Here is a 24,437-nt window from a genome sequence, read left to right on the forward strand (position 1 = left end):
CATCTCCAATAAAGTTTATTTTATGAGACTGCTGTGTCATCAACACTGTCGAAAAAAGAAAGACAGAAAGGCAGCGCTACAAGAAGAGAGAGTAATATGGAGCCACCTTATCAATGAGTATATTTATAATATTTTTCTGTCAGCCTAAAGATTAAACAAACAACTTTTTCAATTATTTGTCTCTGCTTTGCAAATCTTTAAAGTCATAAGCAAAAATCAAATCTTATCCATATGAAAATATAGATATATCGACTGTAACAGTGACATTACAAGTTTGACTCAGATTTGATGCAGGTAGTGGTTCAAAGTGGGCAGTGTTGTTTTCAGCTGTTTCTTCAACACTAAACCCCCCAGCAACACCCAAACTGGTGCACACGATGTAAGATTAGCAACAAAGTAGGACAGACTTGTAGTGACGGTCCTCTTTCTTCCTCCTGGGATCCTTCTTGTCTATTTGTGGTTACACTGGAAAATATGTTAAACTGAAGAATATGTACAGTATGTAAAAATAAAGTCACATGAAGGGTAAATACACTCTAAGTTGTTGTAAAATCTACTAATAACTGTTTGACTTCTTTCTTCTGTCATTACTTGATTACTTGATGGCCATCATTTAATCACCATGTTTAGTCTGGAGCAGTTTTAGATACAGGAAGATGTGAACACATTCCATTGTGCCCTAATCCTGCACAAACTGTAGAGATTGTGAAGGACTGGGGGGAGCCCCATCAATCCTGTTGTCCTTCTAATGGGCAGCTGGGGTTAACACAGTCTGAGGTTAATTACTCTCATATCAGTGTAAGTGTCTGTGTGTGAGTGTGTGTGTGTGTGTGTGTCAGTATGAAACGGGTGGAGTGGACGCTCCTGGGTGCCCCTTTGTGCTGAATACCCATCTCATCAATCATTCTTCCTTGCCTCAGTAGAGAGGGAGTGTTACAGAAATAAAGAAGGAAGTCCTGAGTGATGTTTTTAAAATCCACCTCTGCTCCAGATATTAACCCTGACAGGCCAGAGACATCTGCTGGAATCTGACCTGGATGAAGGTGCGCGGCTCGTCATACTACTCACACATACATGCACACATGCTACGATACTGTAGAAACTATCAACAGATTAAACAAAGTGGATGCAGTCATACATTGGTTTATGGACTACTGTTCTGAACTGTCAAGCTTGGCATTTTTTGCTGTTGCCATCTTGTTTTTTCGGAAGAATCCATATTTGGACGACAGCATTGAGCTGGGGAGGAGGAAGTTATCAGCTAGCACTCGTTAGCTTCGTTAGCAAGGTGCCTCATTCAAAATGAACAGCCGAGCCATTGGAGTGAATTTTCGTGCAACCAAATGCTGAACAAGAGACTTTTTTAGGAAACCACAATGTTTCAATTGACTTTCATGAAAAAACACTGTGAAAGGGTCATAGTTCTAAGACAAAAACACAAAGGTGCGAAAGTGTCAATTTTACTCTTAATGGGACAATAATTTACAAAATGAACATCATGCTGTTTTGAATAAGACTAGCGGTTGAAACCATAAAAAATCAAACCATAAGGATGGTCATTATGTCATACAACTGCTGTAGTCGCGCCCAGCTGGCTATTAGAAAAAATGCATGATAAAGCATTGGAGGTTGCAGCTTGGTAGAAACAGAATATTAACTTGGGCAAACACGCACTATGCCTGTGGTTCCTGATCATACTCTTTCTAAATAGGTCTGTCGACCAAAACACAAATAAGCTTTGCTACCTGACTGAAAGTAGGTGTTTAAATTAAATTAGAGAAAATAAAGAAATAAAGAGTTACATAAAATGAGGATGAGAGAAAGCATAATAAACAGATGGCAGGCCAAGAAAGAAAGTTAAAGTAAACTTATTAGATGATGTAATTTGTTGAGATTGTTTTGATAACTACTGTTTCCAAGTTCAAAAAGCTATCTAAACTTCTAAGCCAACATGGATGAAAAGATGAGAAAAATCTTAACTTTGCTCAGAAATATTAAAATTTAAACATCCTCAGTTTCATCAGCTTTCACTTGTGTGATACAATCAAAAGCGCCAGAACAACTACTAAATGGACCTTGTCAAGACATTTGTTTTTTGTTAAACTTAATTGTCCTTTGTCCTTATTACAATGTGTTTACAAACTAAATTAAAAATAGCAACAGATAAAACTCTCTGCATTAATGAGGTAGCGGGCACACTCAGACTTTATGTACCATACACTGCTATAATTGTCCAGAGCGGCACACTCAGCGACACAGCGTAAATATAAAGCATGTTCAAGGGACTGGACTCACTTCAGGTACATTTAAATGTACTGGATAAGCAGAGAGATGATCTTTACACAGCAGGTGGCTACGAGATCTTCCAACATGTGAATTCTGAATACACGCCTCGCTCAGAAAAGGAACCAGTCGTATCCTTGTCGTCTTGCTGCCCCTTTGTTGTCAACAATGTGTACACAATGTGTACACAATGTGTTACTCTTTGTCGCATGTCTAGTAGCTTTGAGTAGTTCAACCAGAGAGCGATGTTCCCTTATTGTCTAATTTCATGGTTTTTGGAACCCTGAACAGGTGAAACTATCAAAGACAAAATGCTAAGATTTCTAAAGCCCAAAAAGATAAATATAAAACTGTGTATTTGTAATGTTTCTCGTTTCTTTTTCTTCTAATGTGTTTATCTCCTTGTGACCCCTCAGGTTTATACAACCCCCACCACCCAACATACGCATGATCTCCGCCTTCTTCATTGTGAGGTTAAAGTTCACAACGTTGTCACACAATATGGCCCTTTGAGTGACACCGCTGCACAACCCTGCACTAATTAAGCCTTGCACAACTATCTGTCATCTCAGTATTATATTAGACATAAGCTGCTTCAAGAGTCTTGCTTTGATGCAGACACAAACAGGTGCACACACACACAGACACCCTAATACTGAATAAATTATAAATCTTTCCTCTGTCCATCACACGCACGCTCATAATCACCTAATAATTAAATTACTTGCAACTTAAATTAAGTTTGAAACCTGTAAGGGAACAGTTATAAATACAAAGTGAATAACTACTCCTTAGTTAGGTCATTGAAGGTGTTTTGACTTTCTGCTGTAGTTGTGCGTGGACAGAGGTGAGATGGGGGGGGACTCATTTAAAAGTTCCATTAATCACCGTCTGGACACATAAAAATGGGATAATCACCTGCAACAGCTCTGCTCAAATAGAAATGGCCTAAACCCAGGGGACATTCTACCTAACTCTTTAATTGTTTGAAGCCTTTGAAGGGTCTGTTTAATCTAAGATTAATTTATGCGATTTTAAATAACTCTATGTATGATTAATACGCTCAAAAGAAATTAAAAGAAGTTTGAGGCAATTATAACAAGAGGCTGGTCATCACCTCATTAGAATAGTGTTGGAGGAAACGTGGCATGTTTGTCAGTGTGTGTGTGAGACAGAGAGAAGGGTGAAGAGGTAGATAGAATAACTAGGTCTTTACAGATTTGCATGCTAATCACTCGCTCCCTCTGGAAACTGGCTGGCATTGGTGTGTACGAACGAACAGTATGTGTGTGTGTACTTTGGTCAATCTTAGTGCAAAGTAAATGTAGGCAAAGTTCTCTTAGGAGAGTTACAATGCTTTAAACTTAATGATCCAAGCATCTAATGCTACTTTCAAATCTATCTGCTGCTTTCAAAACTGTTTGCATAGTGAGGCAGCAGTTTCTCCAGATAGCCACCTATCAATGAGCCACAACACTAAATGTTAGCCACTGAAATGGAAAGAAGTACAAAAAAAGACTAGTTTAGTTCCCAATCATGTGTACAAAAGAGCAAAATGTCCACCACAGCAGTGGCCAGGATTCATACTGAAGCTTGAAGCTGAACAATCAAATCTACTGGCTGGTTACGGAGAGAAGTGGCATCGTGGGCAGAACAGGGTGAACATGCAAAGATGTTGAAATGCTTAACTGACCATTTAACCTTGCCAGAAAACGAGACAAGGTTGTTTTCAGCTACAAAATTCACTAATTTCCTTTTTACACATGAACAAAAATAATAATTTATTTGGTTAAAAAGGATGTTGGATCGACAAAAATGGCATATTTTGCAAAAAAATATTTTTTTTGGTACAGGATTTCGGTGTAATTTTTAGTCAAGCTCTCATTCAAAATGATGTGATTGAACAGTTGTACAGCAGTACCATTCTGCAGGCTAACTATGTGTGAATGGGGTTCAAGACCCATGGGTGATACGTGAAAACATTTGGCAGGAAAGGTGCTGACAGAAAAGTTTAGGGAGGAGGAGACACCAGTGATTTGGAAAGGTCTTAAAAGAGAGAAGAGGAACCCCAAAGGGGCAGAACGATACACAAGCACGCATGTGAAAATCCTTTTTGCACATGTCGTGATGTAAACACCTATTCCTCAGACATTTAAAGCTGCTTCTAAAGTTTGAGACATGACAACTAGAAGTCATGCAAGACATTACCCACATAAAGTATTACCAAAAAGAAGAAGAAAAAACGACATATATCGATGACTACATGAGTAATATTAGTGTATAGTCTTTAATTGAGCAGCTCTGATGAGCCGCCAGGATAAAAACATTTCTTTAATGACAAAAAAAAACCCTGGCAAATATCCATTCCAGTATTTTCCCCATATTCATTCTGCAGCAGAGCACTACCGTGAGTTTATAAACGAAACAAGTCTCTGTGATTAGGCCCGGACAGTCGAGTCTGGAACAGATATGGTTGTCAAATGGCAACCGTCTAGTACAAACTCGATTTAGGCTCGGTATTGAATGTCAAGTGACCGTGCTGACAGATTCAGTGTTGTTGTATTTTGAGCTGAGCTGAACAGATTTCTGATGCTCTTTTGCCATCATTGCTCTCTGTGAAGTTTGCTGGAAGTGACTTAGCCCTGGTGTATTTTATGTGGAGTAAACACTGCGCTAAACTCTATTGTTTGCCAGCCCTTTAAGTGAGTAAAATTTGAAAACTAAATGCTTTATCCATACACTCTTGTCACAGTGTAGGAAAGCATTAGTTAGTTCACTTAGTTCAGGTCATTTTTTTAAGCATGGTGGAATTAGCAAGCTAACAATTTAGCTAGCTAGTGTTCTTTCATGCTGCATTGGCTGCAGAAAATGAGCGCAACAGCAGGCTGGTGGCCAGAGGCAGCAATGGGTATAACTGTCCCATTTACCTTACTCCCAATGCAATGTAGTCAAAGGATGAAGTCTGACTAGCCAACTTACTCCCTAGCTAACTACAGTTTTTGGAGCTCTTGTCCACTCTCCTCCTGGGTAAGTAGTCTTCCAGTGGCAGAAAGTGCAGCGGTGGGAGCCTGGGTACGTGTAAAAGGTAATTCTTGTCTAATTTGTGATCTGGCAAACTGTAAATTCATCAATGCAGCCATCGAGGCTTTTATCATATGAAAGTGGGCAGAATTTGTGGGTTGAAAAACCCCAATACACACTGTTAACATGATTTATGACAGATATAGTATGGGTTCATATAAAGTAGTCAGGGTTTGTTTGTTAATAACAAACATCCACAGTTTTTGACACGGGTGCTGTAAGTGGTCAAAACTTGATGCTCCTCAGCTTCGATGTGCGTGTGTGTGTTAGTCGAAACTAGATTTAGGGACAGTCAGACACAGGAGGGGTTTCCTTTGTGAAAAATTGTGGGGCTCATCTGGTGTCTCCGGGGTTGAAAGGGGGCTACGAAATCTGTGTGTGTGCCTATGAATAGAAAAGCAGAATAGGGGGGCTGCATTGACAAGGGTGCTAAAAGGCTGTGTGAAGGCTGCTGACTGGGGAACGAGGGACGGTGAAGGAGAGGGGGAGGGAGAAATAAAATGTCCATCACATCACAATCAGAGAACAGAAGGCTAGAGGATCATCTTTTTTTTTTTTTCTTAAACACACAATTTAACACGTGAAAAAACAAGTAAAATTTAACCAACAAACACTATTTGCTGTCATTCTTGCCCTAAAGTTGAATAAATGAGCCAATAGTTGCAGCAAACAGACCAGGCTGTGTATTGCAGGAGAAGGGGGAAGAGAGAAAGAACCAAAAGCAAGAAACCTCAGACAGGATGGGTCATCACCAAATACCTGCAGCTAACGTCCTGGTAGCGAGCCAATGGAAAGTCTCCTCAACTGACCAACGTCATTAGCTTATGATGACAGGATAGGGTGTCCACAATGAAAGATGCATTAGTATAAGGGGAGAAAAACACACTCACTTTCCTCTCTGATGGCTCATCATGTGATTCATTACAAATGAAGGGACTCAGGAAGAAATGGGAAGAAAAAGAAGAGTAGCACTGAGCTTGATACAGCCAGTCAGAGCTCAGTAAGATATTTCTTTTTGATTGATTAACATCAAACACAATGATAAACAGATTATTAATATTAAGTGAGTGTAAATCATCTGGGCTCAGATAAACTCAGTGTTTACACTGGTGTTAAGTTATCTTATTACACACCACTGATTTATTTGTTATATTCTGTTCATCACTGACAGTATTGGCTTAATTTTTTAAGGTAAACATCAAAAATGAATTTACCCATAAAAACTTTAACAAAACAATAATGAATGAAATGTGTTGGAACTTAACTACAGGATTTTTTTTGGAGAATACGATTTGTGCTAAATAATAAGGTGAAAGTGACATGAGACCGATGGATTTAGTTTTGCTTCAGTTTAACGCTTCAAGGCACCTGGTGGACCTTTGATCACTGGTAATGCAATGAAGCATTTTTTTCTAGAAGCAAACATGTGGACACATTCCTGCAGCTGGTTTCACGTTGTTCTGTTGCTTGACAGAAAGAAGAAGAAACAGACAACAAGCTAGTAAACATGGCTGTAAACAAAGGACGAAAAACAAGTAAATGTTTTATAAGGAAGGAAAAGCTTTCAACACATCTTTCAGGCCTTAAGGATACACAAAATGTGTTTTGGTGAGTGAACACTGAGTGTAAACGGTTGTGGGACTGAGAACATCCCAATAGGGAATGCTTACTTAATTTACTTTTATGTCCTAAGGTGGTCACTGTACTTGAGGCGGGGTTCTTGTTTTTTTGTGTGGGTTCTTAAATATGTAAAGATATAGTGGAGTAATGGCATTCTGACCAGAGAATGAAGTCATGCCTCCTCCACAAGAAACAACAATACATTTTTGTGGCTGCGTGTGTGTGCTACTAGCTGCGGCTATCGACTGTTCTCATACGGCGGTTATTGCTGATAGCGCCACCCACCAGTTCCCCTCAGGTTGCACTGTTAGCTCTGTGCTCATTGTTGCCGTTTTAAGGACTGTTCACAGTGGTGTTAGCACCGTTAGCTCAGCCACCGCCATGTTGAGAGCCGTGTGAACGCAATCGATATGCTCTGAATTCCATGTACATATATTATATGATGCTACTTCTTTTAACCTTGCTCTTCTGTTAGCACTGCCCTTTTCTTGTCTTTGTTCTATCTCTCTTTTTCATGTTGAGAACATACTTAAACTGAATAAAAAGGTTTTCCTTTCACTGAATGCCTTAGCCAGACTAAGTGATAAAAAAAGTTTAATAGAATAGGATAAAATATTAATATCACGAGCAAAGCATACGGTATAAGTAGTTGTGGCACAGTGTCAAGCTTCAGGGAGAGAACCCATCAAGAGCAGGCACGCAATCAAACAGCAGCCCTTTAAAGAACGTCTAATAGGATAAAATCCCAGTGAAAGTAATGACGTCAATAAAAGCTATACCAGTGATTAGAGAAACCACATGCTGAAACCTGATGAGCAAACTAGAGCTGCTAGGTGAGTTCGTATGGTCATAAAACAACATTATTTGCCCAGTGTCTACACTATTGTGCAATTTTCCCACATTACCTTCTAGGAGAAATGAGTTGCGGAGATAAAAAAAACTAAGAGCAAATGGTGGCACTTTCTGTAAAGCAGGGGGAGAGAAGGGGAGCTGTGGCGAAGTGCATTAACATACAGATAGAATAGGTAAAGAGTTTTAATGTACTCAGGAGGCTGGGGGAATGGGGAGATATAGTGAGAGGTGGGGAGGAAAAAGGGAACAGGCGGAGGAGAGAGGAAGACAATCAGCAGGCTGGTGCCACAAAGGCAGGCATCCGTGACCTTATATCTCAGTTCGTTGTGGGCAGAGGAAGAAAATGAAAGGCCTACAGGAGGACAAAAATATAGGTAAAGGAAAGACGGGAGGGATGGAGAGAAAGTGGGAACAGAAAATAGATAGAGAGAGAGAACTGTGAAGAATATAAAAAAAAAAAAAAAAAAACACAGGTACCACAATGAATGTGAAGAAAGTGGGACAGAGTAGGAGAAAAGTGAGAAAAATAAACATTGATAAAAATGACACCATATGAGCTAAGATGACCGGAAGCATTTAAAACCCAGAAAAGGCTGTGCTTGATCCAGGGACCTGGATCAATTGTGGTTCAATTGCATATTCATTGTAGGGGCGACCCTGAATAGTCGAACATTCGAAGATCCAATCTGAGGAGCCTGATTAGCTGCCAATCTCACAGTGGAATCATCTTTGAGGAGGGAAGGGTGTGTTTATGAAGCAACAGATCATTCCATTCAGGTTATGGGGTGATGAATGTCTGATTTGCTAAATCACAGCTGCGGCTCTCTTCCCCTCCCATGTTCATTTCTGTGACGTTTCACTACTTTCTGTGGATTGTTACACTGTGGGAGAACTAAATCAGGCCTAGAAGTTACATTCACAACCACTCTGATCCATCTCAGAACAACAGACATCAGTGCACCTAACTTAAAACTATTATCTGCCACAGTGCTCACTCGTTCCACTCACAGTGCATCCACTGACACCATTGCTCTCCCTTTTCCTCTGACACCAACACACACACACACACACACACACACACACACACACACACACACACACACACACACACAGACAGACACAGACACAAGCTCAGATATCCTCCCCAATATCTATACTACTCCTACAACATGAAGCTTAAACATAGGCATCAATGTGGAAAGTAAAAAACAAAAAAACAAAAGATCCAATGATTATGGGTAAGACTTGAATCAGACTGGAGTGCGAAAATTCTTCTTCTACACCCTCGGTCTGATAACCTCTGATAAATGTTGGCATCTGATATTCGGCGCGAGCATGTCTTTGCACTATTTTGTGTTAAGAGTCATGTCATATAACCAAAAGAAAATTTGTTGAAAAACAGCTCAAAATTCAGTCTCCTCAAGTATTAATCTTCTTTTTCATGGTACAAATACAAAAGATGAGTGAGATGAGAAGATGTGTAAAATGGGCTTTCAGCCAGAGAGGGCTGGAGCAATTAAATAGACTTAAAAACACAAGTATTAATGAGAGGAGTCAAAGGTGTCACTCAATGGAGGTTGTATTCAAATAAATGTAAACAGACATACAAATAAAAACTAAAAATGAGCAGCACGCCGCAAACACAACAAGCTGAACTTCCTCAAAAGTATTAGTGCATGGCTTCTCCCTCATGAGGACCATTTCTGTCTGGAGGCAAGAATTCCCAGTGAGTGTCTAGACAACATTTCCCGTTACTCCTCCTTTCTGGTGTGAGACTGAGAACATAAAATCTGTTAGCAGCTCTGCATTTACACCCTCCAGCCCTCCATCCCCACAACACAAGCCTTCACCCCTCCTCTCTCTGTGGACCTAACTGTCGCTGTCCTTGGTCCTAACACAGAAAGCAGCGCGTGTTGCAACTCTTAAAAGGCAGTTTGTGCAAACTGCCGTGGCCTTGTGTCCCAAGCAGGAAGCATGTGGCTTTGCTTGTTTTCGGCTAATGACTCACAGAAAAGAAGAGCTGGAACTCAGTTATGATCTTTGCTCTGTCTATAAAACTATAAAATAATCTATAGCTTTGGCATGTGAATAAATGAGACAAACATGCCTGCAAATATTTTGCATCAAAGTTTTGTGCAGGCAGAGGACCAACTACCAGGATCCTATTGACCCAGAGCAGCGCTTGGCAGTCTGACTCAGGTAAAGTGTTGTACAGCCTTGAGACTGAGGCACACATACGGATTTTCAGATGTTAACCCATTTTAAAAATGTGAGAGACCACAATCATAACAGATTTGTCAATTTTTGCACATGCTAAACACGCACAACACCTGCCGTTTATACAAGACTTCAAAGAGGTGATTCCAGGGACTTGGGATCTCACAGAAACCTGCGTGTTCAAATGTTATAGATAAAAACGAACCAGCTGACAGCATGTCATCAGCTGGTTGGAATTGTGTGTGCTCTGTTTTGTACCAAAACACACACAAAAAAAAAAGAGCTATGGATGAAGTTGTGGCTTTAAAGACAGAATGAGCTTTGTTTTTACATTTTGCAGCACAAGCTGAAAATTAAGTTTTATAGTTAGTCTCAAATGGGCCATTGAAAGCTAATGTTACAAGTTAACCCTAATTAACCCAAGTGAAATCAGGGAGGCTCGGATTCAGTTTGTATCTTTAAGTATATGTCTGTAAATTCCTCACACTACAGGATAATCTGGGCAGATATTCGGTTTGGACCAAACAACGTATCTTGGTTTGGTTTTAAAGTACTCATGACAAAAATGGCAGTTTGAAAATTGATGTGCCAGAAAAAAACCCACTCTCTAAGACAGGAATTCTCAGCTAAATCAGTAATAACAAACTTTAAACAGCAAAACAAATGTCACATGTAAAGAGCCTACAGATGATACAGCAGACACGCTGCCATGCTTTTTAGACGGTTTTGCTTGTATTAGTCCCTGTGTATATTTTTAGTGCCAACCCTGTCTATGACATCTTGCACAGTGTCCCAATGCTGTAAAGGGAAAACTCTCAGTCTGAAGATACCCAATTTATTAAGGCTTCTCACATTCTAAAACCAGACCTGAAAAAAAAGGTCTTTGAACATGCTTCATCTACGGTCACTGAGAGAACATGTTTTGCTGTGGCATATGTATAGGCTTTACAGACCTTCTGTACAATGCTTGATGTAGATAGGTGGGTTTTCTACGATACAATGTGACATATTGTTAACTTAGTCCTCTTAAATTTTGTCCTCACAAATTAAATTTGTTTGTGCTGCTGCTTAAGCTCTATAGGAAAAATATGGATGGATTATTGGCCTGTAAAAATTATTTTCTATCTGATCAGAACTGTTAATATTTCAATGACAGGGACTCACAAGCGTCACTCTGTCGGAGGCTATTACATGTAACCTGAATGAGTAGTAATAAAAGAAAATATACATGCATGTAAATGACGCCTAAAAAATGGAAAAACTGACCTTGTGATTTACATTGATGAATAAAATGTAGTGCTCCTTTTTAGATGTTTCTAATTTACAAATGAGACATGAACTGACTTTGGTGATAGCAACCTTTTAGAATTTTGTGAATTAATTATGTTCTGTGCAACGTCGACATGGGCACACTTTCTTCCCGTTGCATGCACAAAGAGGCAGACACTTAAAAATAATTTCCTTTTGCCCCTTGCTCAAATTTTTATGAGAGTATAAAACTTTTTCTTCTTTTAAAAAAAAAAAAAAACTAGAATTATTCAACTCTTGTATAACATTGAGGCCTGATTCATTCAGGGTCGCTCCAATGCAGTGAATTGAACAAATTATTGCTGAAGTAGGTCTCAAACCTTCCTCAAGGTTTCTCGCTGACCTCTCTCTGACATCTTTCATTGGTAGCAAAAAGTTCATTACTGTTGTTACCACACAGCAATCCCAACTTAGAAGGTCCTTGACCCAAAACACCTCAATCACTGCGAAAAATACAATTGTATATTCCAAAAGCCACAGAGATAATGAAATTATTAATGACTATTAATTTAATTTTTATTGGAAAGCATGAATATGATCACTGCCTGTACACAGTTATTCAAAACTTATATTTCATGGTCCTTGGAACTGTTTAATTGAAGTCTTGGTTTAACTTACCATGAGGTTATTGGGGGCAGGCCGCTCTTTGGGTTGCCGCCGCATACTGAAAAAAAGAAATAAAAGCAGTCTATAACCAGCCATTATTCACACTGTGTTTATAAATGTGTGAGAGACATTTTTGTTCTAACTTTCATTTCAACAGCATAATTTTAATTTATAAATGAATATTCAAGAGGAGGCTTGAAATTAAACCTTTGGTGTCACAGAAACTGAAAGAGAGTCTTGACAGACAATAAACACTATAGCCTCACAACATAGAACATATATTTCAATCAGAATCATTTAATTAATTTCTTAGTATTCAGAACATTAAAAATTTTGGAGCAGTTACCACATTGGTTCAGTGGATTTATGTGTGCGTTTTCTGTGAGTGTCCTTGACAATATGTAGGGATTTTAAGTATTGAGTGCAGCGGCCTGTCTGCAGTTTGTCATGTTACAGGTTTATGTATCACAATGAATGGGCCATGGGCAGCCTGGGAGAAGACAATGCACCGAGGCAGAGCAGGGCAAGTACAGTAGTCTGTCCTGAGAGAGAGGTGCCCTGTTTGAGTAAATAAAGCAGGCATGGGGGATAAACAACAGATGGTATAGCCGGTTGGTAAGTGCTGCGCACACACACACACACACACACACACACACACACACACACTCACACACACAGCTTGCATGTGGTTTGGGTGTGCATGTCGATGTTTGTGCAACTGTAAAGGTTACAAGAGGCTAATGATTCCGAGGCAAACACAGAGTAAAGATTGTCTTTGTCCTGTTGCATTAGATAAATCAGTCATTCTTTGGCTTTTTATTCAGCAGAAGCGAATATCAGAGCTAAAACCATTACAAGGCATGGGCTAATGCACTAAAATCCCATTGTATTACCATTATACCTTTGATTCATCAACCATCATTTGTTTCCTGTATGTCAAATGCAATTTGTGGTTGTTGTAATTGTTCAGTCTGGCTCTGAACTGTGACTGCTGACTGTGCCACACATATTAAGCCATTATGAACTAGAATCACAAACAAAAGCACTATACAGTCAGCAGGCATTGAAAACAGACATGACTATTTTAAATCTGAAGCTGTTAAAATAAAATATATTTATTCTATTTATTACTGTATTGAACAGTAAATGACTTACCACTGAGTGATGAAGTGAACAAACTTTTCACTGAACTGGCCGACAGGAAAAACTGGAGGATCCTGTGAGGAGGAACAAAACAATTTAGAAGACAAGTAAAATTTAATTCTGGGATTATGATAACTAGTGCCTTGGCTGAAGGATTTTGACAAAAAACTGCACATGACTGAAGTTAAAAACCAGATTAGAATTAGTCATAGTTTGGATGAACTTGATTTGAAATTATTAACCCAATTAAAAGTTTATGCTACCTGTGTTGTGCAATTGCCAAACTAAAGTTGAAAATCACTGTAAACCTCAAATAACACTTTAATTGGTAGTCCACAAAAAATAGTGCACTTTTCCTAAAGACACATTTACTTTCCAATCCCTTGCGCCTGAGGTGGTTGGATGTGTGAAAATCTTCTTTGACATTAATCCTGCAAAACTACCAGCCGGACGGTTAAACCTTGATTCTAAGAGGACTAAACCAACAGAGGTTCGAAACTAAAACTGATTAGCTAAATTATAAAAAAAACATGTTATGTTATCTAGGTTTAAAGGTTTAATATGTGAAAACCATATCTGATGTCTCATGTAATACATGTAGATAATACTTTAAAGTAATTTCTAAAGTTTCAAGGTGCACACACAAGATTAGTGTCACAAATTCAGTATCTGAACAAATGTGAAATATGGTCACAATTTCTCCTCCTGTTTCTGTGTTATGGCATTAATAATGGCCCGAAACAAAAAACTTTTACTTTTTAGATATAAAATGTCACCCCTTCTTACACAGGAAATTCTAAATCAAAAAGACAGTTTGCAGAATCAAACCATTAAATTATAGCCATTTGGATTACATTTTTAGGAATAATTGGTCAACACTGAGCAGTTTTAAGAAATTTGGGTGACACATTATTTGGCTCATTGGTTCAATGCAACAACAAGTCTGGTGATTCAAAAGATTAAAGTGCACATTCAAGAGAAACTGGCTTATAATAAAGCTGTATTGTGCAGAGCCTAATGCTGAAATGAAAAAAAAATCTCCATCGTTGTTAATCATGTAAGTACATACTTTTAGACAAATTTTTGTTAATCACTTGTATACGGTTAATGTTGAATGGTCTTTGACTGAGCCAACGCGCACTTCTCACTGAAAAGAGCAAATGAAGGTCGTCTAGCCAAGGAGGAAACACTTAAAAAGTAAAAAGGGGTTGTTTATAGAATACAAACAAAAAAAACCAAACATTTAGATTACACCAAACAACTCGAGACACAAGATAAAGACGAGGCAAAACTTGGAAATATTGTTTTGAACTGTAGAACTGAAACATTTGATTCCTGACCAAGCATTAACATGGCAGTGACCCCTCTTTTCATACATTAAACATTACTTTAAAATTCATTCAAAGTCAAGGCTACATAGAGGACAATATTAAAACAGTGTGTCAATTAATTCCACCTTGGCTCTTTGCAAATGTAAATACCAACTGCTTCAGTAATCATTTCATAACATTTTGCTTTTGTGTTTAAAAGGACACAAGTTGACTCTTGTTTTTTTTCTCCCTCTTCCCGGAGAAGATCAGCACATCTAGTGATGTTGTCAAATGTATGTTAGCATGTTAAATGTGTTTCCGTTTATAACCCCTACAACAGTGGACTCTAAATATGAGGGTGAAGTTAATCAAAATGCCTAAAATGCACATGGAGATTTGATCTCAGGACTAAATCTTGCTGCCAAAATTAACAAGAGTAAGGTGTGTGTGTGTGTGTGTGTGTGTGTGTGTGTGTGTGTGTGTGTGTGTGTCAGCCTTGCGACATGTTGTCAATGGAGGGTCTATGAACCGTGTCATGTAGAACAGCTGGGGCAGACTGCCCTTTTATTACCGCCCCTCACCTCATTACTACATCCATTCCCCTACTCTGACTCTGCTTCTTCCCCTATGTTTGGAAGCTGTAAATATTCATAGCAATTTCAACCCTCAATATCCTTGGATAAAAATGTAGACCCTTACATAGCAATAGCTGTATAAAGTTAACACCTGTACTAAGAATTGTGTGTGAAAAAGCAACAGGATAAGAGTTTTTCCTTTTCATAGTGTTGAAATTTCTGTTTCTAGTTTGTAAAAAGAAAAAAAAAAGAAATCAGAATAAACAAAATAATAGGCAGCTTTCAATTATAAATAGACAACTTTTATGATACACTTTAATCAAAAATGATGGTAATAAGAAAATATTTTGATAGTGGATATGTTTCTATAATCTGCGTATATATATATATTACATTTACATTTAGTCATTTAGCAAACACTTTTATTCAAAGCGACTGACAGGAAGAATAAAAGCAAACAATCAAGGTATAGTGCAATAAGAGCTATTAGTGCATCAATAAGTGCTAGTGACAAGGAGTAGAATTATCGTGTGGTGAGGAAAGAAGATGCTCTCTGAAGAGCTGGGTCTTAAGGAGTTTTTTAAAGGTAGAGAGGGATGCCCAATAGAGAAATATATATATATATATATATATATATACATATACTCTGGATACAAGACGCACAATCGCACAATATCATAAATAAGTTGACAAGTAGGTTTAGTACTACTCAAACTACTCTAAAATGCACAAAAAAATATGAGCCTGGGTCCACAGCCAGGCGTTTATTCAAATGTGGTGAATTAGACCTCTTTACATGTGGAGCCCTGCTGTGCCATTAAAAACACCTCTGGGCAGTATTCGCTATTCCTTAATGCTCTGATCGGCAGGCTCCCGCAAAGCATGATGCATGAACCCATTTAAATTAACAAAGGAATGGGTTCCCTTCTAATCTTGCTGCACTTCAGAGTGCTGCCGCCGCTTGGATGAGCAATATATCATAGCACATGCACATACACACAGGCATGCACAAACAAATGCCCTTGAGCAATGCACACTACAAGCCTGAGTCTACACTTCATTTAGAGGGAGAATACCAAATCATTTGCAACCACTGTACTATGGTGTACACACACACGGCAAAAAGAAATACAGGATCAATTGGACCCACAGTTTGCACAGTGTTGACTACACAACTAATTTATGTGTTGTGTAGGCTAAACCTGATACAAAATCTCTCTCTGCACTTTCCCCACATATTTGCATGCACCTTTTTGCAGGCACACAAACCCAAACACACACATTTATGCATGTATTCATGTCTCCAGCTGAGAGGAACACCGCTGCAGCTTTGATGTGGCAGCAGGCGATGGCACAAAAGACAAGCAGGCTGATGAAAGTGGCTAGTCTGCGTGAATTATTCCTCTGGTTGTCAATGCACTCCACTACGAGACAGAACACACACTACGAGGGTACAAGGGTACAAGTAAATATACATGTCATTGCCATGAAGCAATTATTAGGCAAAATTAGATCAGTAATTACAGGCTTAAAATTAAAGTGGGAGTTCTTTATTAGTGGAGACACTTGCTATTCAACAAATAGAGCAGTGAGGCACATTAATGAAGGTGGACAGCAGACAGATGGTGGGAACAACTACAGAGAACTTTTCTTTCAAGACCTCAGGTGAATAAGGTGGACACGTTTCTCTGCTATACACTAATACCAACTACCATTGAAAAAGATGCACTGGATGATTTACAGTGGCATTTTTTGAAATTGAACATAAACGGGGTACCACTCTTTGGCCTTAATATGACTTAAGTCTACCTGAATGGTTGATCTAGATGCGAATGGTGAAATGCGCATTGAACTGCCATAATACAGATGCCGGGTTATGACATTTAGTTTTCTCCACATACTCAAAATTAATTAGGTGGAATGAGTAGCATGAGTCAAAGCTCATGATTCAGAGCTCCAGGTTTTGTTCGAATCAAGATGAGTCCGTCTCTCTGTGGGCTGGCTTTACCTAACTTTTTTCATTCATTCTGATCATACACAAGATACACACACACGTCCAGCTGCATACACAGCTCCTGCTTACTGCATACACCAGTTTGAACTTGTGTTATACTCCGTATTTCTTTGATTTCTTTTACTTCTTTCTTTCGGTTTCTAAAAGGATATATTTATTCTGAATTTTTAAAAATTTCTTTTCATTTTGGCTAATCCACACACCTATAGACCACTAGGAAGCTGAGAAAAGCTGTTTTTTGTAACTTGGATGAACTGCTATCTATCCGGTTAGCTGTGACTTGCGACCATGTTTTCTCTTCTGTGACATTTGATCTGTTCTGATGTTGTGATTTTCAAGGCCACTCTCCTTGCCACATAATTATTCCGGAATTTTTATTTCTCTGTGTAGCCATCTTTTATTTCCAATTCATTCAGGTGAAAATTACAATCCTTTGTGTATCTGTTGATCTGTCTGCCGTCTTATTGTTAAAATTAATTTTCATCTCCTTATTTAGTTATTCTTTATTTTGAGCCTCATGAGACTCAAATCTTTATTTGAGCCTTTCTCAGCCATGCCCCACTGTGTGTTTATGTGTGATAGGAAGAGAAAAAAAAGAGAGAGGCAGACTGTTACACTCCACCCCCCACCACACACATACCTCTAGCTACAATAATATTAATGATCCATTTACAGGAGCCTATTACTCATTCAACCATTAAAGCAACTTTCAAATCCCCACTGGATAAGTCACACACAATATAAAAACATCACAACCAAAGAAAAAATTAGTTGGATCACATCTACAGAATGTACTAATAGGCAATACTTACAAAGTGTCAATGAGTCAGGTATAATTTATCACCCCTGCCATGATGTAGAAGGCAGGTGTGTCCAGCTCAATTAAAAATACCGTAGCATTGAATTAACTACCGCATGGGATCAGTGCAGGTCCATGGTGCCTATAAACTCTACAAGTTATACTATAATAATAATAATAATAATAATAATAATAATAAACTTTAATTATACAGGACTGTTCAGAACCTACTTGAGACAGAACTTAGGATAGGATACAAGGCTGCTACCGGCTCACAGGGGAGCAGCAATTCAGGATGATTACTCAGAGCTAAACCATGAAGAGCTTTAAAAGTAATCACTTAAACTAAAAACTTACTGGTAACTGGTGAAAATAGATTAAAACAGGCCTAACAAAGACAAAGAGCCAAAACATTTTTGTAAAACTGGGATTGGCTTTGGAGGACCAGAAACAAGGATTCTAGTTTTGTTTGTGTTTTTAGCTAGATGACATTTTGGGACATCTCACACTTTATTTCAGCACTAATAACTGATGTGCATGGCCTTCTTCACTGGATTTTAATGAGGCATACATTTGTGTGCAGTCTCCATCACAACACTACTAAATTTTGTTTTTATGAATGATGATGTATATCATGTATACACAGAACAAAAGGGGTCTAAGGATGGAGCTTTGGGGAACACCACAAGTCAAACATGTCACAGATGATGAGGCATCACAGAGCTCTACCAAATAAGTTCTGTGTGATTAAGACAATTTCAACCAACCTAGATGATGCCAATACAACTTTTCAAGGCGATCCAATAACTGCGTCAAATACTGAGCTGAGGTTTGGTTGTCCGAAGGGGTGATTTGAGGATATATCAGCCTCAAACCCCTGTAGGCTGAGCCTGGCTTAAGAGAGCACTTCTTTAGGTATTCTACTACGTACTGAACTATTTACTGAACTACTGGACTGTAATGCAGTCTTCAACTGTTACATTCTCTCTGAGCGACTTCATCTTCCAAAGAGTGCTTATCCTCTTGTCTTCTCCTCTAAAACACTGCATTAGCTGGGACAGTAAGGCAGTGCTGGCTCGCCAGGGACAACATAAATGTTCTTTTGCCTCAAGGGGAGGAACAGGACAAGGCACTGAAAAAAATAGTTTTGAGTGATGCCTCTGTCTCGCTGACTAATGAACAGTTCAACCCGGGTCAATCCATTACAACCAAAAGCATTTAATTATTAATTACGGCCAAATCTATAGGCAGTTAAGGACAAGTGACATTGTATGTTTAATGTGCGACATGGCTGGTGATGGAGTTTGGGCGGTTGGCTTAGGCTAGAGAGGTGTTGTTGCATTTCTCCTTTTAGTGGACGTCAGCAAGAGAGAGAGAGAGAGAGAGAGAGAGAGAGGAGGAAGAGGTTGTGATTGCTGGTTTTGATAAAATGTGGCAGTGTGAGCTTCCACATTCATATACACAGACACAATAAATGAGCGTTTCTATATACCAAGAAATCAAAAAATCAAAATCAAAAATAGAAGGGTTATTGGGAACATGTCAGTATCAGGTGTTACTTAGGTAAACTAATTATAAAGAGGGAAAATACACCAAATATGACTTAAACCTAATTTGTTCATCAACTTATGAAATGTGTCACTGTTAAATTTCCTTTTTTTTGGTGAAATAAAATAAAATAAAAAAGATGTGGTCTCCAGTGTTCATGTGTCATCATCAGTCCGTTTAGTTTAGTTTTTTTTTTTTTTTTTTACATACACAAACAACCAGTGCAGTCATAAAAACAGTCCTGGTTAAACAAATGCTTTGGTACTGGCTCTGCTGTACACAGATTTCAAAGCTGTGTGTATATGTGTGTGTGTGTGTCACTCATGACAGGTCCAACCTCTACAGTAATGTGCGTGTGCATATGTGTATTGCCTGAGGCAGTTGCATAGGGTGAAGGGTTGAGTGAGTGGGGAGCAAAGCCGCCTGAGTGGTTTGCTTCATTAGGAAACAAAATATAAGCTTTCCGGGCCATTAGGACTGACTTTAGATGCAAAAGCACATAAGACGACGACTCACCTCATCAACGATGCATTGCAGTAACTGGAGAGGCTGGAAGTGGAGAGACACAGGGAGATGAAAAAAAAAAACACGTCAGCCTACATGGAATTTCTTAGCAATAGAGAAAATCAATAGTGTGATAAAAAGAAAAGTATCTACTTAGATTAATCAAATGCAGCGAGCTCAAGCAAAGCAATTCTTCAGCTCCTGCATGTTTTTATTATTCCATAATGGCACCTAATGTAATACCAGCAGTTTAAGCATGATCTAATATTTCATTGCAAAAATGCAATTTGAGTGTTTTTTCAAATGAGAGAGCCAACCAAGAGTAACAGACTGTAGTGTGGGAGACCTCTATTTTCTTTCATTCCTATTCTAATGCAATAAAACTTACCATTAAAGATCCTTGGTTTTTCTGAATCTGTAGGGGAAAAACAAAGAAGAAGGGACGAGGCAATATGTAATTAGCGTGTCATAATCAAGACGATGCACTTGGACACATTATGATCACTAGGAGAAAATTATTGCTTTCCTGTTGGCAATTTGTGAGTATGCGTTAACACCATTTACATAATGAAAACACACAAATGTTAATGGCCTTGTTCTCATTTGTGGAGAATGGGGGTAAAAGATCCACTAATGCTAATTTTCGGAGTAGTACTTTATTCATACCCTCAAGGTTGTCGAGATGTGCCGGGATGTAGAAGAACTGTTAGAAACAGTATGGGTGACTTTTGTAATGAGCATGCTCAACGTGGCAATTTCACAGGTGAAATACTGACAATAAAGAAGCCAGGATACGGTAAGATACCTATATATCAGGTGACAATAAGGTCACAGGGACAAAGAGAGGCAGATCTTAGAAGGAGCAGAAAAAAATAGCCCCAAATAACTAGTGTCGGGCTTGGAAATCAACGGAAACAAAATATAGTTACAGAGATCTAAGATATACGTTGTTTTTTTTTACTTAAGAAATGCATTTTCTATATCTATAATCAAAACATATGGCTGTGCAGAGGCCTTAAAAATATGAGCTAGCTAGATGAGAGACAGTCTGAGACGATATCTTAAAATTGGGGCAGTGAATCAATTAGAAAAAATAAAATCAATAGCAAACATTTAAGCGTTAATTTTGACAGCATTTCTTAAATTCAAATGTAAAGTGACACTGCAGTGAAACCAAAGAGAGCATTTAGTTTTCCTACTTAAAAACCCCAGGGGCTTTATCATCAGGACAATCCGTTTTAATTTCTAAAAACCCAAATTTATAACTTCCTCATTTAGACTAAATCGTATAAGGCCTGAAAACTCAGCTCAGCTAAATGTCTGAGAAAGTTTGGTAAATAAATTGCTCATTTCTCCGGGTCTTTTGACAGTGCATTAGAGCACTTATTGATTCACTCAATTAAATACAGGTTTTCACACTCTGCAAATACCAAGAGACTCCTAAACTGCCTCTATATCCAGTTTTGCCTGATTCAGACACATTAAAGGCAACTATGGAAAACTAATTTGTTCAGAAATAATTACTAGGACAAAATTGCGTGCTGCTCCAGGGGTTGAAATTGGATAGTGGGAGACTAACTTATTCAAGCATAATTGAGCACTTATTCTTCTTGTACTAGGTAGCTTGACCACATATCAAAAAGAGAACTTTAATAATCCCTCTCTATCTTTCCCTCTTAACAGTCTCCCATCACTGTGGGCTGATTATCTGGTAGACATATCATTAGCTGCATGTTCATCCTGAGGGTAATATTGTTTAATATGACATTAATAGTTAAAACCTTTCCAATGCACATTTTCTGCTGATACCGATGTAAGAAGAACAAACAAATTGATGTTTGACAAGCAAGGATGTTGTGTGATGTTGCTGTGATGTTGCGCGTGCGTGTGTGTGTGTGTGTGTGCGTGCGTGTGTCACTAAATGATGACTGTAGCTTCTTATTTTTTTGAGCTGGAGACTCATGATAAAAGTGGTTTTGTGATGATTTGTGAGTCACATCAAGCTTTTCTGCGTTATTTGAAAATCTCACAGGGGGCTCATTGTGAAAATAAGAAGCTACAATTTTTAGATGTAAAATGGTTTTTGTCGCTTTTCGAGAGCAAATCAATAAACACTTCCATAAGATCAGATGGCTGTTTCTTTCCTGAAATTCAAAGATATTTCTTCAAAGGTAAGGAATCAGAAAACTCTTTCCTGCCCTCTTTTTGATTAACACCGTCAACAAAGGTTGACATGCATGCTTTGGTTATGGCCATTCTGATTCTGGAGATCTCACTATAAGAAGAGGGTTTTTTTCTCTGTAATTTTCTTTACTGTAATGTCCTACATCTCAGTTTGAGTCAAACACTTCAATACTGCTCAACTCAGATTAACTGAGGGACAGATTTGCATCCCCTGTTTGGGTAGTGATAAATAAGCTATACCGAATTCAAAATACAACATCTTAGAAATCATTATTATTCATTAGCTGCATGGCAAAATATAAGGTAATACAGACGTTAACAAAAAATGTTTGGTTGAAAGTGAACAGCATGGTAATAAATAGTGACAAATGTAGTGTAGCTGTACATACTTATGATTAATATTCATTAACATTATTTATTAGGTAATCTAAAGCCTAAATGGGAAGCCTAATTCACTGAAATATTGTTTTACTATTTCTTAAAGGAGGACATGTGACCAAGCAAAGTAAAAAAGAGTTTGTAGCTGATACAACACACATACAGTACATGGTACTACAATACCATTTTTCTTTCCATTTCATTTGGGAAGAAAAGGCAAAGCGTCTGTGCTGTTTGATGGATGCAGTGATGTGTAATGAAAGCTACTGAAACATACACACAAATAACTGCCATGGTGTTTCATCCAAAGATTCATTCAAATTTGAGAAAATATGACGAAATACAGAGAAACAAAAACAACCATAGAGCAAACAAATCAATCAGAAGCAATAGTGCTGGCGGCTGTATACACATCACATCAGGTCTGGTGTCTTCAAAGACTTTCAGAGCGAGCCGTGCAAAAAAACTCCATTAACTCCTGACAAAGGACGCAAATGAATCCCGACATGTGGTGAAGTGGAATTAAAGAGACCATCTCTAATCATGACAAACATGAGGTGATGATTCCACTGTGCGTGCATATACAAAAACAATGAATGAAGGATAATGCATCAACCAAACACAAATGAAAGCAACTGACAAGCCCACACTTCCTCTGACTGCAAAGGGTGAACACAAGCCGCCAAACAATGCTAAAATTGAGTTTTCAAAAGTGAAAATCATGAACACCTCAAAGCCAAATTCAACTTTAACAACTAATTCTGCAGCTTCCACTAGTCCACAGTGGAAATTCATATGCCATTGGTTCCCTTCCCATCTCTCTCTCTCTCTTTCATCTTCTTTAACTTCTCCCTCAGTATGTACTAAAATGTTCTTTGTGAAGTGTAGCAGCGGGTTTTGCACAGACAGCTGTGCCAGCGTCTGCAAAAATGACAGCTTAGGCCCGAGGACTTTGGCTGGCTGCGCCTGACGAGCTGGATCCGAGCGCTCTCGCCACACCGCTCTGTTACAGCCTGCAGGTGAACTGTCTGCAGTACCATATGGAGTTAGGGGAAAATTAACACTAAGATGAGGAAAACTGTGTGACAGCGAAGAGCCAAACCTATAAACTGAGAGGTGTCTCTAATATTTTGTCTACCCCATTTCTATCAATGAGCGTGGATTAAAATACCATTCATTCATTTGTAAAAACATACTAACAATTAACATGATAATGGAAGCATTAAGTGGAAGAAGAAACAGCACTCTAAAATCAGACATGCCCTATTCTGTCGTCATACACACTCCACAGTGGACACACCGATCATGTTACATTTACATCACTATACAGTTCATGTGCTGCATAAACACACCTTTGCTCCCATACACAAGGGCTTGGATTTATTTTTCGTCATCATAGAAATTGATGCTCAAAACAGAAAACAAGCGAAACGCTACATCATGACTGTGATCTGTCCCACTGTGTAAGAACGCAACTAGGTGCTGGATTAATTATTGTATAAAAACATTTGGGTCTCTCTCAGCACATAATAGATGATGCTATAGAATAGCTTCTTCAAACTGAAGTAACTTGACATTTACATCCTTAACACTCATGGCCTGAAGAAATTTAAGTTCATTTTAATGTGTCAATGCTGAGATTTTAAGTCTCATATGACATCCAACTCCAACATTTATTAAATTGGTTTTCTCTTTCCCAGGAAGGATAGCTGGCATAGTGAAAGGAAGCAGTCAATTAGGCAATCCCTGGGCAGATAGTGCAGTGGTTACATCACACTCTGCTTCTTTAATCAACCGCAATGAAGTTTCATTTGGCTGACGGAGCAGTCCAGTCTTTTCCACAGAAAATAATCAAATGTGCCGATACGTACAACACTATCAAGATTTTCTTTCCTTGTTGATCAAACAAGAAAGTTATTAGAAAGTTAACCGGGCGTTCAACATATGGATGTTGAACGCCCGGTTTGTAATTCCTGCCCACATACTCCAACAATTGGCAACTGCAAGAGGAAGCA

At 38.5% G+C, this 24,437-nt stretch overlaps 1 protein-coding gene across 1 annotated transcript in view; it reads right to left on the reverse strand.

Moving 5' to 3' along the window:
- map2k5 (mitogen-activated protein kinase kinase 5) overlaps positions 1-24,437 on the reverse strand; it is a 59,546-nt gene that overhangs the window by 5,447 nt on the left and 29,662 nt on the right. Inside the window, exons 18-21 of the mRNA XM_059347055.1 lie at positions 20,249-20,275; positions 19,873-19,905; positions 13,123-13,184; positions 11,980-12,025 (exon numbers count right to left, since the gene is read on the reverse strand). Of these exons, the coding sequence (XP_059203038.1) occupies positions 11,980-12,025; positions 13,123-13,184; positions 19,873-19,905; positions 20,249-20,275 (168 nt within the window). The remainder of the gene's footprint in view (positions 1-11,979; positions 12,026-13,122; positions 13,185-19,872; positions 19,906-20,248; positions 20,276-24,437) is intronic.

The sequence above is a fragment of the Centropristis striata genome, chromosome 2 (genome assembly GCF_030273125.1).
Source record: "Centropristis striata isolate RG_2023a ecotype Rhode Island chromosome 2, C.striata_1.0, whole genome shotgun sequence".
In the NCBI taxonomy this organism is placed as follows: domain Eukaryota; kingdom Metazoa; phylum Chordata; class Actinopteri; order Perciformes; family Serranidae; genus Centropristis; species Centropristis striata.